The following is a 16,772-nucleotide window of genomic DNA, read 5'->3' as shown; positions in this document are numbered from 1 at the left end:
CATAAATGTATCATAAACCAAATTACACTATATAATATCATAAATGTATCATAAACTAAATAACACTATATAATATCATAAATGTATCATAAAACAAATTATAAACTGGGTGGTTCGAGCCCTGAATGCTGATTGGCTGAAAACTGTGGCATATCAGTGCATGACAAAACATATTTTTACTGCTCCAATTATATAATTAAGCAATAAAACCCCTGGGGTTTGTGGTATATGGCGTTGCGTTGTGCATAAGAACAGCCCTTATCCATGCTATATTGGACATATACCACACCCCCTCGGGTCTTATCGCTTAATTATATTACATCATATCAGAAATGTAAAAAGCTTTGGCTCACATTGGATAGATGGTGGTCATCTTGGCAGCTGCGTAGCCAGGTTTACAGACTCCCTCGCTGAGATTACCATACTTGTACATCAGCTCCAAAGGTCTGTGGTACAAAGAGGAGAGGTCAGAGACAGAGAAGAGGTCACGCAAAGAGGAGAGGTCAGAGACAGAGAAGAGGTCACGCAAAGAGGAGAGGTCAGAGACAGAGAAGAGGTCACGCAAAGAGGAGAGGTCAGAGACAGAGAAGAGATCACCCAAGGAGGAGAGGTCAGAGACAGAGAAGAGGTCACGCAAAGAGAAGAGGTCAGAGACAGAGAAGAGGTCACGCAAAGAGGAGAGGTCAGAGACAGAGAAGAGGTCACGCAAGGAGGAGAGGTCAGAGACAGAGAACAGGTCACGCAAGGAGGAGAGGTCAGAGACAGAGAAGAGGTCGCGCAAAGAGGAGAGGTCAGAGACAGAGAAAAGGTCACGCGAGGAGGAGAAGAGATGGTGTGTGAGCATGAACAGAAGCTTTCTAAAAGCCTAAAAAGCTGCACAAGCCTTAGAAAATAATCAGGAACATTCTGCATAACTGGAACTGTTAAGAACAAACAACTAGATCATTGAACCTTTGAATCCAAAAAATTCATTTTAATGGATATTTGATGGCTCTGTACTGTAAACAAATATCTTAACATGTCTTTAATCTGTCATTGTTGTGTACAACTAACTGTAGGTCTAATGCACAACGGGTAGTTTTGGTATGCAATGTGGAAACACTTCAAATCATTCATATTGACCTGTCACGAAGGTATTATAACAGTTCATCCATCGTGCTAATGTGATAGTGTATATGATACTCTATCATAATGTACAATACTCTATCATAATATATCATACTGTATCATAATGTACAATACTCCATCATAATATATCATACTCTATCAAAATATATCATACTCTATCATAATGTACAATACTCTATCATAATATATCATACTCTATCATAATGTACAATACTCTATCCTAATATATCATACTCTATCATAATATATCATACTCTATCAAAATATATCATACTCTATCATAATGTACAATACTCCATCATAATATATCATACTCTATCAAAATATATCATACTCTATCATAATGTACAATACTCTATCCTAATATATCATACTCTATCATAATATATCATACTCTATCATAATATAACATACTCCATCATAATATGTCATACTATATCATAATATAACATACTCTATCATAATATATCATACTCTATCATAATGTACAATACTCTATCCTAATATATCATACTCTATCATAATATATCATACTCTATCAAAATATATCATACTCTATCATAATGTACAATACTCCATCATAATATATCATACTCTATCAAAATATATCATACTCTATCATAATGTACAATACTCTATCCTAATATATCATACTCTTTCATAATATATCATACTCTATCATAATATAACATACTCCATCATAATATGTCATACTATATCATAATATAACATACTCTATCATAATATATCATACTCTATCATAATGTACAATACTCTACCATAATATATCATATTCTATCATAATACAACATACTCTATCATAATGTACAATACTCTATCATAATATATCATACTCTATCATACTATATATCATACTCTATCATAATGTACAATACTCTATCATACTATATATCATACTCTATCATAATGTACAATACTCTATCATAATATATCATACTCTATCATAATGTACAATACTATATGATAATATATCTGTCACAGATTTCTTCATCGCTAGACGATATAGCGAAATCATCGTTGGAGAATGTGGACCAATACGCAGAGGAGTTAGTGCTCATCATCTTAATTTATTAAACGAATGTGAACACGGAGGAAAAACAAGAAAACGAAATAAGACTAGTGACAGTTTTACAGGCATAAATAACGCAGTGCAAAATACAACTACCCACAAAACACAAAGACAAACACACCCTATTATATAGGACTCCCAATCAAAGGCAACTCAACACACCTGCCTTCAATTGGGAGTCCAACCCCAATTAACTATACATAGAAAAACAAACCTAGAACCTATACCAACAACTAACACCCCACTACACCACACACAAAACCCCAAAATACAAAACAAATATACCTCTGCCACGTCCTGACCAAAATATAACATAAATAATACCTAAATATTGGTCAGGACGTGACAATATCATACTCTATCATAATGTACAATACTATCATAATATATCATACTCTATCATAATGTACAATACTATCATAATATATCATACTCTATCATAATGTACAATACTCTATGATAATATATCATACTCTATCATAATGTACAGTACTCTATCATAATATAACATACTCTATCATAATATAACATACTCTATCATAATATATCATACTCTATCATAATATATCATACTATACCATAATGTACAATACTCTATCATAATATATCATACTCTATCATAATATATCATACTCTATCATAATATATCATACTCTATCATAATATATCATACTCTATCATAATGTACAATACTCTATCATAATATATCATACTCTATCATAATATATCATACTCTGAAAGAAAACAGTACAAGATACAATTTCTACTGTGGAGGTTGGGTTAACAAGATCAGAACTCCTATAAGTTTAATTTCATTTAATAAAAGCCAACAAATAAAAGGATCAAATAAAAGATTAGGACTTGCAGAGATGGCCTCCCTACTGAGCTTAGGGCTCAAGCATAAAAGCATGATACCTCCACCCTAAAAAAGTTGAGCCAGATACAACTTAATCTTGATTATTGTCCAGTCATATGGTCAAGTGCAGCAAAGAAGGACCTAGTTAATTAAGCTTCAGCTGGCCCAGAACAGAGCGGCACATCTTGCTCTTCATTGTAATCAGAGGGCTAATATAAATACTATGCATGCCAGTCTCTCTTGGCTAAGAGTTGAGGAGAGACTGACTGCATCACTTCTTGTTTTTATAAGAAACATTAATGTGTTGGAAATTATAAAATTGTTTGTATAGTCAACTTACACACAGCACTGACACACACACTTACCCCACCAGACATGCCACCAGGGGTCTTTTCACAGTCCCCAGGTACATAACAAATTCAAGGAAACATACAGTATTATACAGAGCCATGATTGCATGGAACTCCGTTCCATCTCATATAGCTCAAGTAAACAGCAAACCTGGTTTCAAAAAACAAATAAAGCAACACCTCATGGCCCAACGCCTCTCCACCATGTGACCTACTTGTTGTGTGTATGTACTGACATGTATGTGGAACTGATAGATGCACAAACACATACTACATGTTAAGGTTATAAATGGAAAGTATTTTGTCTGTAATGTCTTTTCTGTTATGTTTCGGACCCCAGTAAGACTAGCTGTTGCCATTGGTGTCGATCCTAATAAAATCAACCCCGAAAAAATCTAAACCCTAAAACCGTTTTCACTGAAACAGCTGCAGTGAATTCATGTAAAAATAGAAAGAGCTAATTGGTGAAAACTCAGAAGTAACAAGTCTTTCGCCATAAAGGGAGGGAAGCTTTGTTTATTTTACGTAGGCTCTCACCTCTCTCCGTTGAGTCAGTGAAACACAAATAAAACCTTTCAACAGACTACGTATCTACGTATCTATCCACGGGCCAGTGTGTGTGGGGGAGAGACAACCTGTTGATTGTGGAATGTATACTGGTGGAAAGAATCCCTCACATATCACCATATCTGCATCCAAAATGGCACCCTATTCCCTATATAGTGCACTACTTTTGAACAGAGCCCTACAAGCCCTGGTCAACAGTCGTGCACCACATACGGTGCCATTTGGGACGTGTCCCAGGAGTTGCAGTATCCCTACGTTTCCAGCAAGCTAAAGATAACCCCAAGAGGCCCCTAAAATGATTCAGACTTAGAGATGACTCGGGTTGACGATGTAAAATGGTTTCTAGTCGAGGTGGGGCTGGTCGTTGGTGAGGGCACCAGTTGTTGACAGATCGTTCGTTAAGAAAACGGAAAACAGTTCACCTCACAGGGAAAGGTTACATTCCAAATGGCAGCCTATTCCCTTTATAGTGCACTACTTCTGACCGAAGCCGTATGAGCCCTAGTCAACAGTAGTGGTATAAAGGGAATAGGGTGCCATTTGGGAAGCAGCCAGAAGGCCTGGTTCACATTTTTAGTACCACACACATTGGTATTAATTACTGCTCTGAACAGCCGCTTTTAACCTCCTCATTAATAACCTGATGAGCCTATGGCTTAGTCAAATAAACAGAGAGGCTATTGGACGAGCAGCCAGAGGAACTTGATCAGGAAAGGTAGGGCCCAGCACCATAGCATTGTAATACTGTAAAATATTACACTTTTGAGTACAAACACTTTTAGTATTCAAGGGTTTTTCTTTATTTTTACTATTTTTTACAATGCAGAATAATAGTGAAGATATCCAAACTATGAAATAACATATGGAATCATGTAGTAACCAAAAAAGTGCTAAACAAATCAAAATATATTTTATATTTGAGATTCTTCAAAGTAGCCACCATTTGCCTTGATGACAGCTTTGCACACTCACACTCCCTACTGCCTCTGATCTAGCAGACTCACTAAACACAAATACTGCATTTGTACATGATGTCTGAGTGTTCGTAAACATACATCTAAAAAATAACATTGTGCCATTTGATTTGCTTAATATAAGAAATTTTATGTATAGCATTTACTTTTAGTTTGTACTTTTATTCAAGTATGACAATTGAGTACTTTTCCCACCACTGTACTTAAGTACATTTAAAACCAGTTACCTTCAGATTTTTACTCAAGTAGTTAAGTGAAAAATAGACAAAATATCCTTATATTGAAGACTTTTTGCAAATCCAATCAGTTTTGCCCAGTGAGATGGTCTTAAGAGTTTGACGACTGTTGAGGTTACCCAAAACATACATGAAGGTCATGTAGCCAAAACACAAAGCAATGTGAAGGGGTAAAGCACAATACTGGATAAGATAATGAATTAAGGGACTACTTACAGATTACCACCCAGCTTCAGCAAGAATCCCTGTTTGTCATACACTAGATTGGTAGAGAGAAAGAGAGAGATTAAGTATATCGTTGATAATGAGAGAACAAGGAACAAAATGAAACACTGCAAAACAATTGAATACAAACTAAAACAAAATTAGTTTAGTAATCAATGGTTACTCTGATATTCATTTGTGCGGCAGTTATGGATCATCTATAGACGAGTACCAAGATCTGTAGGTACCATAAAGCTTAAAATAACAACTACAATCTGTAAAGTGGAAGACAATAAGACAACATTTAATTTTGTGGAACTTTCTGTTGCAGCCTGGGTCATAGGACACGCCATAGACCATGAGGCAGTAGTTATTCCTACTTACGATGTGGACACATTGTCATCTTCATGAAAACATGTCTGTCTGTCTGCAATCATTATATCATATCAGAGGTCACAGTAGCTGTCCTTTAATCTGGCAATGACTGTTTCCTCTTTGCCCTTTAGATACAGGCCTGCTACATGACTTCATGAGATTGGAATAGTAAAACAATGGTGGATGAAACAGGACAGCATGCAGGGCATCATATTTGCTCTTCTCAATGGTCTGGCTGGCAGAAGTAGCAGGGCTAGCCAAAATATGTCTCGATAAATTACTTTATGTCATTTAGTTTAACTGATTTACTGATGTCAGGATAACCTAACCTCAAACAAAGCTTCCTCCATTCACAATACCAGGTTTAAAACAATTCTTGTTTTGAACCCAACATTTCCTGTAAAACAGAAGTAAACAGAGGGATTGTTCAAGCTTGTATTTGAAAAACAGCAGAGCACAACAATAAACAACACAAAGGGGGACAGATCTTTAACATTTGCCGGGCAGAGTTAAATGAAATTGAGACCAGATCTATGGCCTCTCATTATTACTCCAGTTACTATCCAGCTCTTTCATGGTGCTGCTATCTGCCTGCTGAAGCAGAGAACTCAGTAGGCACCGCTGCTTAAATGGAAATTAAGCATAAAGAAAAAGAGAAGACAGCCAGTCGACGGACTTCAAGAACACAGAAGATAAAGCTGTAAGTTGATATCTGGCTGTGGGAGACTAGACCACAGTGTGTTTATGTGTGCGGGGGAGGGGGGTGTCCTCTGGTGAGGTCCATGGAGGGCTGATGGGATTGGGAAGTTTCTGTGAAGTGTGGTGGGTTGGTTGGGGAGCAAATGAGGAGGTGCTTGATATTATTGCTGGGCTGAGAGAGGTTTGTTTGAGCAGTAGTTCACTGACAGGAAAGCAGCAAGCCTCATCTAGTCAGCTCTAGATTCTGGGTTCTAGATTCTGGGTTCTAGATTCTGGAAGTCAGAAGAGCCCATGGGTCCTGCTCTTACAAAGACATCATATCTCCTCACTGCAAGGTAGATTTTTGTCAACTATAGGGGTTTCGTACGTCACATTTTTATTTCCTCTGGCAAGGTCATTTATAAGGTTGAATGATCCACATTGTCATTTTACATTATGAAATTAAAAAGAAGACTGATTCTCAAAGGACAGTGAATAATTCACAGATTAAAAGTGAAGTTTTACATACTGAATGACATTTTACATTTTCAGCCATTATTTTCCTATAAGAATAACACATGTAGATATAAGATAATTGTCTTTGTAAGATATGCTGTATTTCAGTAGGTGGACATGCTGTAGAAGCTTGAATGATAGTTCACAGTGTTGGGAGGTGATGTATTTCAATAAATGAAACGTATAGATTGAATAGTACAGTGACCAATATTATCATCTGATAAGACAGGTATACTATTTACAGCAGTTGTCATCAATTCTAGATGAAGGTGTTTGTTCACGAAGTCTAAGAACACCTGAAAGTGAGTACCATGAAAAAGCCAGGCTGTTTTAAAATGCACATGAGTTCCTAAGATCTACAAAACCTCCCAACATGGATTCCTGCTTTATTAACCTGAATCCATACTCCCTGAGTGAAATAATCGTCCCACGAAGAAAAAACTATCCAGGTCTGTCTATGAAACACAAGGGTTAAGTTACGCCTTAAGGTTGTAAGTATTCAGTTAGATCACGCTGGACAAGCGTCTGTCCAAGGGAATACCAAATCAAATCAAATCCATTTTTATTCGTCACATACACAGTTTACAGCAGGTCCAAAAAGGTGCAGCAAAAAGCTTGTGTGCTCCCTCAACATTACAGTACCATAGAATTGGTCCGCCCATCACAGAACATTGACTTGAATGGGAATGTCTGTTCCAGTAATTCTATGGGGAATACTGTGCGAAAACAGGTGGTTGATTGAGTAGTGTTAGTCATAGGGTTTGATATAAACAACAAGCCATATTAACCACTGCCCTCATCATTTCCACTTACACTACCAACACCCTCTCTCACAAGACCACATCCATCTCCTGTTCTGTTGCTACTAGGCAGCTAGGCTAGGCAGCTAGGCTAGGCAGCTAGGCTAGGCAGCTAGGCTAGGCAGCTAGGCTAGGCAGCTAGGCTAGGCAGCTAGGCTAGGCAGCTAGGCTAGGCAGCTAGGCTAGGCAGCTAGGCTAGGCTCTACCACCACCAACATCATCATTCACTGCCGGCCTAACTGGATTAAAACTCCAACTGGGTAATGTGTTGCTAGTAAGTAGGACCACATTGCAAATCATGAGATAAAGCAACAACCCTGAATAAAAATAAACTTGTTTCAGCTGTGAAAGGCTTAGATCAACACGACACTGAGTGTTTGTTGTTCAGACTAGGAGAAACAGATGACACAATGATTAAATGGAGAAGTAATTCTATCAAGTTTACACAGTTGAAAGGCTCGGTTTGAGGGTTTGGTTTGCACATCATTGGACATTCAGGAGTCCAAACAAGTGATTAATACACATTCAGCCTAGTCCAAACAACTTTTCTTACTATGGCAATGCCACCACCTCGTTAACAGAAAACATACCACAGTAGATCATAGTTTTCATAACAAAAGAACCATACCATAGTTAGACTACAGTTTTCATAACAAATGTAAAATCTTCTTGTTTTAAAGATGTTGGTTCTGGCTACATGGCCATATGTACGGGTAAACAAAACATCTCCCAAGATAGGCTAGAACAGAGACCTAGCCGTCTAACTTTCTGAGTCACGATCAAAATCATTCTAATCAATTCAACTTAATTTCAATTTAAGGGACTTTATTGGCATGGGAAACATGTTAACATTGCGTGAAATAGATAATAAACAAAAGTGAAATAAACAATAGAAAATGTACAGTAAACATTATACTCACAAAAGTTCCAAAATAAAGACATTTCAAATGTCATATTATGTCTATATACAGTGCTGTAATGATGTGCAAATAGTACAAAAAGGAAAATAAATATAGGTTGTATTTACAATGGTGTTTGTTCTTCACTGGTTGCCCTTTTCTTGTGGCAACAGGGCACAAATGTTGCTGCTGTGATTGCACACTGTGGTATTTCACCCAACAAATATGGGAGTTTATCAAAATGGGATTTGTTTTCAAATTCTTTGTGGGTCTGTGTAATCTGAGGGGAATATGTGTCTCTAATATGGTCATACATTTGGCAGGAGGTTAGGAAGTGCAGCTCAGTTTCCACGTCATTTTGTGGGCAGTGTGCACATAGCCTGTCTTCTCTTGGGAGCCATGTCTGCCTTTGGCGGCCTTTCTCAATAGCAAGGCTATGCTCACTGAGTCTGTACATACTCCAAGATTTCCTTAATTTTGGGTCAGTCAGTGGTCAGGTATTATGCCACTGTGTACTCTCGGTTTAGCATTCCAGTTTGCTCAGTTTTTTTGTACATTCTTTCCAATGTGTGAAGTTATTATATTTTTGTTTTCTCGTGATTTGTTTGGGTCTAATTGTGTTGCTGTCCTGGGGCTCTGTGGGGTGTGTTTGTGTTTGTGAACAGAGCCCCAGGACCAGCTTGCTTAGGGGACTCTTCTCCAGGCTCATTTCTCTGTAGGTGATGGCTTTGTTATGGAAGGTTTGGGAATCGCTTCCTTTTAGGTAGTTGTAGAATTTTCCCGCTCTTTTATGGATTTTGATAATTAGCGGGTATCAGCCTAATTCTGCTATGCATGCATTATTTGGTGTTTTGCAGAATTTGCAGAATTCTGCATGCTGTAATGTCTGCGTCCAACTCACACTCCCAAACACTTAGATCCCTGGAACACAGCCCACTTTCCAGCTCACTCTCCAGATCCCAATCACCGGAATTCGAATCACCTGTTCACACACCTGCATATCATCATCCCACACTATTTAGTTCAGTTCCTTGCACCCCATTACTGTGAGGTATTGTTTGTTTTTGAGACACTTTTTCGGAGCGCTGTTTTTTCCCGTCCATGATAGGTTTTGCCTGCCTCACTCACAACGCCTTTTGCCTATTCCCTGCCTGTACTGTTGCCATTTGTGGACCTACCGTGTATGACCTTCTGCCTGCCCCTGGACCCAGCTACCTGCCTACTCCTAAGGTTCCTTTCATTAAAAACCTGCTGCGCTCTGTGCTTGAAACCAGCTCTCTGTCTCCCTCGTGTTCATTACACATGCTGAGTCTCAATTTGTTTGTCCCATTTTGTGAATTCTTGGTTGGTGAGCGGACCCCAGACCTCACAACCATAAAGGGCAATGGGTTCTATAACTGATTCAAGTATTTTTTGCCAGATTCTAATTGGTATGTTGAATTTTATGTTCCTTTCGATGGCATAGAAGATCCTTCTTGCCTTGTCTATCAGATTGTTCACAGCTTTGTGGAAGTTACCTGTGGCGCTGATGTTTAGGCTGAGGTATGTTTAGTTTTTTGTGTGCTCTAGGGCAACTATGTCTAGATGGTATTTGGATTTGTGGTCCTGGCATCTGGACCTTTTTTGGAACACCAACATTTTTTTTCTTACTTCGATTTCCTGTCAGGGCCCAGGTCTGACAATCTGTGCAGAATATCTAGGTGCTGCTGTAGGCCCTCCTTGGTTGGGGACAGAAGCACCATATCATCACTAAACAGTAGACATTTGACTTCAGATTCTAGTTGGGTGAGGCCGGGTGCTGCAGACTGTTCTAGTGCCCTTGCCAATTCATTGATATATATGTTGAAGAGGGTGGGGCTTAAGCTGCATCCCTGTCTCACCCCTTGGCCCTGTGGAAAGAAATGTGTTTTTTGCCAGTTTTAACCTCACACTTGTTTGTGTACATGGATTTTAAATTATCTATGTTTTCCCCAAACACCACTCTCCATCAATTTGTATAGCAGACCCTCATGCCAAATTGAGTCTAAAGCTTTTTTGAAGTTGTCACGTCCTGACCATAGTAAGATGTTATTTTCTATGGTAGAGTAGGTCAGGGCGTGACACGGGGGTGTTTGTCCGTTTTTGTATTTCTATGTTTAGTTTCTAGTTTCTAGGTTGGGTTTTGTTTGGCATTACCTCCAATTAGAGGCAGCCGGTTGTCATTGGCTCTAATTGGAGGCCATATTAAAGTTGATGTTTGTCCCACTTGTGTTTTCTGGGTGACTATATTTTGAGTAGTGTGTTTTCTTCTCTGCGTCACGGTTTGTTGTTTTTGTGTTTTCAAGTATTTAACCTGTTAGGGCTAGGGGGCAGTATTGACACGGCTGGATAAAAAACGTACCCGATTTAATCTGGTTACTACTCCTGCCCAGTAACTAGAATATGCATATAAGTATTGGCTTTGGATAGAAAACACTCCAAAGTTTCTAAAACTGTTTGAATGGTGTCTGTGAGTATAACAGAACTCAAATGGCAGGTCAAAACCTGAGAAGATTCTGTACAGGAAGTACCCTGTCTGACCATTTCTTGGCCTTCTTTGCCATCTCTATCCATTACAAAGGATCTCTGCTGTTACGTGACACTTCCTACGGCTCACATGGGCTCTCAGAAGGCGGCAAAAAGCTGAATCGTGGCTTTGCAGGCTCTGGCTGAAAAAAAGTAGCGTGTTTGGGTAGTGGCTGGTTACAGTACTGTGAGACTCAGGCACGTGCCCGCGTCGACCGAATGCTTTGTTTTCTTTCCTCTGTTTACCTAAATGGAGATTCCCGGTTGGAATATTATCGCTTTTTTACGAGAAAAATGGCATAAAAATGGATTTTAAACAGCGGTTGACATGCTTCGAAGTACGGTAATGGAATATTTAGAATTTTTTTGTCACAAATTGCGCCATGCTCGTGACCCTGATTTACCATTTCGGATAGTGTCTGGAATGCACGAACAAAACGCCGCTATTTGGATATAACGATGGATTATTTTGGACCAAACCAACATTTGTTATTGAAGTAGCAGTCCTGGGAGTGCATTCTGACAAAGACAACGAAGGTAATCAAACTTTTGTAATAGTAAATCTGACTTTGGTCAGGGCTAAACTTGGTGGGTGTCTAAATGGCTAGCCGTGATGGCAGGGCTATCTACTGAGAATATTGCAAAATGTGCTTTCACCAAAAAGCTATTTTAAAATCGGACACCTCGATTGCACAAAGGAGTTCTGTATCTATAATTCTTAAAATAATTGTTATGTTTTTTGTGAACGTTTATCGTGAGTAATTTAGTACATTGTTAGTAAATTCCCCGGAAGTTTGCGGGGGGTATGCTAGTTCTGAACGTCACATGCTAATGTAAAAAGCTGGTTTTTGATATAAATATGAACTTGATTGAACAAAACATGCATGTATTGTATAACATAATGTCCTAGGTGTGTCATCTGATGAAGATCATCAAAGGTTAGTGCTGCATTTAGCTGTCTTCTGGGTTTTTGTGACATTATATGCTAGCTTGAAAAATGGGTGTCTGATTATTTCTGGCTGGGTACTCTGCTGACATAATCTAATGTTTTGCTTTCGTTGTAAAGCCTTTTTGAAATCGGACAGTGTGGTTAGATGAACCAGCCATTTTCCAAGCAAAGACATGTCAATAAAACCCAAAACACAGCTAAATGAAGCACTAACCTTTGACAATCTTCATCAGATGACACTCCTAGGACATTATGTTACACAATACATGTATGTTTTGTTCGATAAAGTTCATATTTATATCCAAAAACAGCATTTTACATTGGCACGTGATGTTCAGAAAATGTATTCCCACTAAAACGTCTGGTGAATGTGCACATCAATTTACAAAAATACTCATCATAAACGTTGACAAAATATATAACAATTATTTTAAGAATTATAGATAGACTACCACTGGATGCAACCGCTGTGTCAGATTTTAAAATAGCTTTACGGAGAAAGCACATTTTTCAATATTCTGAGTACATAGCTCAGCCATCACGGTGAGCTATTCAGACACCTGCCAAGTTCGGGGCAACCTAAACTCAGAATTAGTATTAGAAATATTCTCTTACCTTTGCTGATCTTCGTCAGAATACACTCCCAGGACTGCTACTTCCACAATAAATGTTGTTTTTGTTCGAAATAATCCATATTTATGTACAAATACCTCCGTTTTGTTCGTGCGTACAGATCACTTATCCAAAGGCATAACGCGCGAGCACGGAACCAGAGACGAAAAGTCTCGGCTTCCAGGGGTGTAGCCGCGGCACTATAGTGGCGTGCCAGCGCCTCAGGCTTGACCTTCTTGGATACCTGTCGGTGCTGCGGAAATGAAGTGGCCCGGGTCTTACTGAACCCCTCCCGGAGGTCCTGGTACTCCGCGGACCTGGCGGAGAGGTCCGGGGCAATTTCCAAGCACCCAGGAAGACATCCTGGGGCAGGTAGAGCTGACTTCAGGAAATGAGTGTGGCAGGACGGGCTCCAGTCCACGATGGCACCAATAGTCCAGTCAATGGAGGGATTGTGTCGTTGGAGCCAAGAAAATCCCAATACCACGGAAATCTGTGGAGACTCAACCAGCAGGAATTGGATCGTCTTGCTGTGGTTCCAACACTCATAGGTTGACGGGGGTGGTCTGGTGGTTGACCCATCCAGCGCTCATACACCCATGGGAATGGAGAGGGGTTGAGTGTAGAACTCCACCGCATAGTCTGCCACACTGAGGGTGTCCTTCCGAAGCTGGAGTAACTTCCGGGCAGCCTCTCTCCTGGACACCGGAGCCTCGAAAACTTTTGTCACCTCCGCCACGAATACCTCCAGACTGAGGCAGACGGCGGATTCTTGCTCCCACACCGCCGTGGCCAGGCAAGTGCCCTCCCGGACATGAGCGTAATAATGTACGCTATCTTCGAGTGGTCCGAGGGGAACGAAGAAGGCTGTAGCTCAAAAAAGAGGGAGCACTGGGAGAGAAAGGCCCGGCAGGTTCTGGAGTCTCCATCGTAGCGCTCTGGGAGGGGTAAGCGGGGTGACGGCGCTGCTACCAGCCGGGTTACAGAGGGGCTGGGAGGTTACCGTCGTGGTAGGCAACCCACGGAATTGCTCCTGCAATGCGTCCAAGGCTAGGTCATGACGTTCGGCCACAGCCTGGAACCCTTCCATCAGACCGCGAAGAAACTCCTCGTGCCTACCAATGGTGGCTCCTTGGGAGGAGATGGCGTTGCGGAGCTGGTCCAAGTCTGCTGGGTCAGTGATGGCTAGTTCATACTATCAGGTATCATGGTAAGACCCAAGTGCAGCCTGTGTGAAGTAACAATGTTTAACATAACAACAGGGGCACGCAAACGACAGGTCAAGGCAGGCAGGGGTCGATAATCAAGAGTAGGAGCAAAGTACAGGACAGCAGGCAGGCTCAGGGTCAGGCAGAGTGGTAAGGCAGACGGGCTCGGAGTCAAGACAGGCAAGGGTCAAAACCAGGAGGGTGAGAAAAGAGAAACAGGACACCGCAGGAGCTGAGACAAAAAACGCTGATTGGCTTGAACAAACAAGACGAACTGGCACAGACAGACAGAAAACACAGGTATAAATACCCAGACGATAAGTGGGGAAGATGGGCGACACCTGAAGGGGGTGGAGACAAGCACAAGGACAGGTGAAACAGATCAGGGCGTGACAGTTTTTGCATTCTTCATCAAACCATTTGTCATTGTTGTTCATATTCTTAGGTTGTCTGCTTGAAATGTTTAGATTTGATATAGAAGCTGAGAGGTGAAATATACGGTTTAGGTTTTCTACTGCCAAGTTTACACCTTCATTATTCCATTGAAACCTTTTATCCAGGAAATTGTCTAGAAGGGATTGAATTTGTTGTTGCCTAAATGTTTTTTGGTAGGTTTCCACACCATTTTCCTTCCATTTATAGCATTTCTTAATATTATTCAGTTCCTTCAGCTTTGATGCCTCATGATTGAGCATAGCTCTGTTCAAGTAGAGTGTGATTTTGCTGTGATCTGATAGGGGTGTCAGTGGACTGACTGTGAATGCTCTAAGAGACTCTGGGTTGAGGTCAGTGATAAAGTAGTCTACAGTACTACTGCCAAGAGATGAGCTATAGGTGTACCTACCATAGGAGTCCCCTCGAAGCCTACCATTGACTATGTACATACCCAGCATCCAACAGAGCTGCAGGAGTTGTGACCCGTTTTTGTTGGTTATGTTGTCATAGTTGTGTCTAGGGGGGCATATGGGGGAGGGAATGCTGTCACCTCCAGGTAGGTTTTTGTCCCCCGGTGTGCTGAGGGTGTCAGGTTATTGTACAGTTCTGGCATTTAGGTAGCCACAGACTAGTACATGTCCCTGGGCCTGAAAATTGTTGATCTCCGCCTCTAGGATGGAGAAGCTGTCATCGTTAAAGTATGGGGAGTCTATTGGGGGGATATAGGTAACACACAAGGACATTTTACATGAGGACATTTTTCTCTGTTGAGATAATGTCCTCACTAATTTCTAGCCAGACGTAAAATGTTCCTGTTTTTTTAATAGAGCAGACCTAACCCACTCTATACCAAATTAGCATACCTCCTGAGTCTCTTCTCTGTTTCACACCTGGTAGTTTGGTGTATGGGACTTCCAGCTCTCTGTAACCTAGAGGGGAACCAGCAGGTCCGTCTCCTTTATACCATGTTTCTTGTAGGATGACACTGTCTGTATTTCCAATTTCTTTGATGAAGTCTGGGTCTCATATGGGGGGGGGGGCCTATATAGGGTGTGGCCAGGGTTTGCTTGGGGTGGTCTTAGCTGGTAGGGGTGTGGCTGGTGATGCTGTGGTCTGGGTGTAGGTCCTCTTGGCGTGGGTTCTCTCGGTGCAGGTCCTTCGGGAGGAGGTCTTGCTGGTCTGAGAGGGGGTCTCGGTGGTCTGGGCGGGGTGTCCGTTGCTCTGTTGCTCCTGTGTGAGGTGCTGGGGCTACGGTTGAGGGTGAAGTCCTTCAGGGTTCTGACAAAAATTGGGATTGCTGCCTTGTAGAGGTGGACCTGGTCGACAAGGCTTTTCCAAGTTCAGGGTGGAGTGGTGGGCCAGGTAGACATTAGGTTTTGAGGCACAGTTTCGCAAAATGCTTGCATTCACCCGCTGTATGGTGGCAGAGTGAAAGTCTGTTCGTGGTAGCAGGGTGGAGAAGAAGTATTTTCAATCACTCCCTTGAGTGCTGTTGCCATCCTTTCCTGCTGGGCCCTCAGGCCATTTGTGCCCATGTGAATTATGATGTTGCTGGGGGACCCTAGTCTGTCCTCTGACAACAGTTCCAGGGCTTGCCTAGTGTTTATCTCTGACACGCAACCATTACACGTTGGGGCCAAGAATTCACTCAAGACTTAGAAGCCTAAATTACGTTTAGTTGATTTAGAACCTCACATAACATGATGACCTGGCAGTGATTGTGGCCTGGCTTGGAATGTGGCCTAGTAGTGGGTTGTAGAACAAGCTGCTAGAACAAAATAGGGGTTGGCGTACATGTACCATAAAATCAGGAGAGGGATTGTGAGGTTGTCGAGTTGCTCTCACAAGATCTGTTGTTTGAGGAAGTTAGGCTACAGCTGGGTCAGCCTGCTCAACTTTGTTTCTTTGGCTTGTCTGCCAAAAAGCTTAAAGACTCGGAGAAAGGTTAAATGCACTCATCTCTAAACGTTTACTTCGTTTTTACATAATGGTCTATTTTCAAATCAAGCCTGGACTCAGGTTGGCTAAGAACAGGCAGCTGTCCAGAATTACGCTCGGCTCCGCCATCCCTTTAATGAAACACAATCTTCATCTGTGAAGATCGGTGAACAAACATCTCTCCAAAATTGCTAGCAAATGCTGATATGCCTGAGGTACAAGAATAATTTTCTGCTTTGAAATGTGTATTTTCACAGAACTTGAGTGCTAGTTGACAGACTGAGAGGAGGGGGAAAATAGAATGAAAGAGAAGAGTATTGTTGTTCTTGTTTCTCATGTAGCCTAAACATGTAACTTTAAAAACGACCATGGAGGTATAGGGTGTCCTTAAAAATGAAACTCAACAAAACAGT

At 40.9% G+C, this 16,772-nt stretch overlaps 1 protein-coding gene across 4 annotated transcripts in view; it reads right to left on the bottom strand.

Annotated features, from left to right (window-relative positions):
• Positions 1–16,772, bottom strand: part of LOC106560340 (CMP-N-acetylneuraminate-beta-1,4-galactoside alpha-2,3-sialyltransferase) — an 86,618-nt gene that overhangs the window by 52,933 nt on the left and 16,913 nt on the right. For 3 of the 4 annotated variants that reach the window (XM_014123174.3, XM_014123173.3, XM_082956998.1), the window contains exons 3-4: positions 5,418–5,460; positions 354–446 (exon numbers count right to left, since the gene is read on the bottom strand). In XM_014123174.3, the coding sequence (XP_013978649.3) occupies positions 354–446; positions 5,418–5,460 (136 nt within the window). The remainder of the gene's footprint in view (positions 1–353; positions 447–5,417; positions 5,461–16,772) is intronic. The other variant, XM_014123175.3, reaches the window with a different exon arrangement.

This window comes from Salmo salar, chromosome 10 (assembly GCF_965601325.2).
Source record: "Salmo salar chromosome 10, fSalSal1, whole genome shotgun sequence".
Classification (NCBI taxonomy): Eukaryota; Metazoa; Chordata; class Actinopteri; order Salmoniformes; family Salmonidae; genus Salmo; species Salmo salar.
The sequence above is the reverse complement of the archived record's forward strand: the minus strand, read 5'-3'. Positions and strand labels throughout refer to the sequence as shown.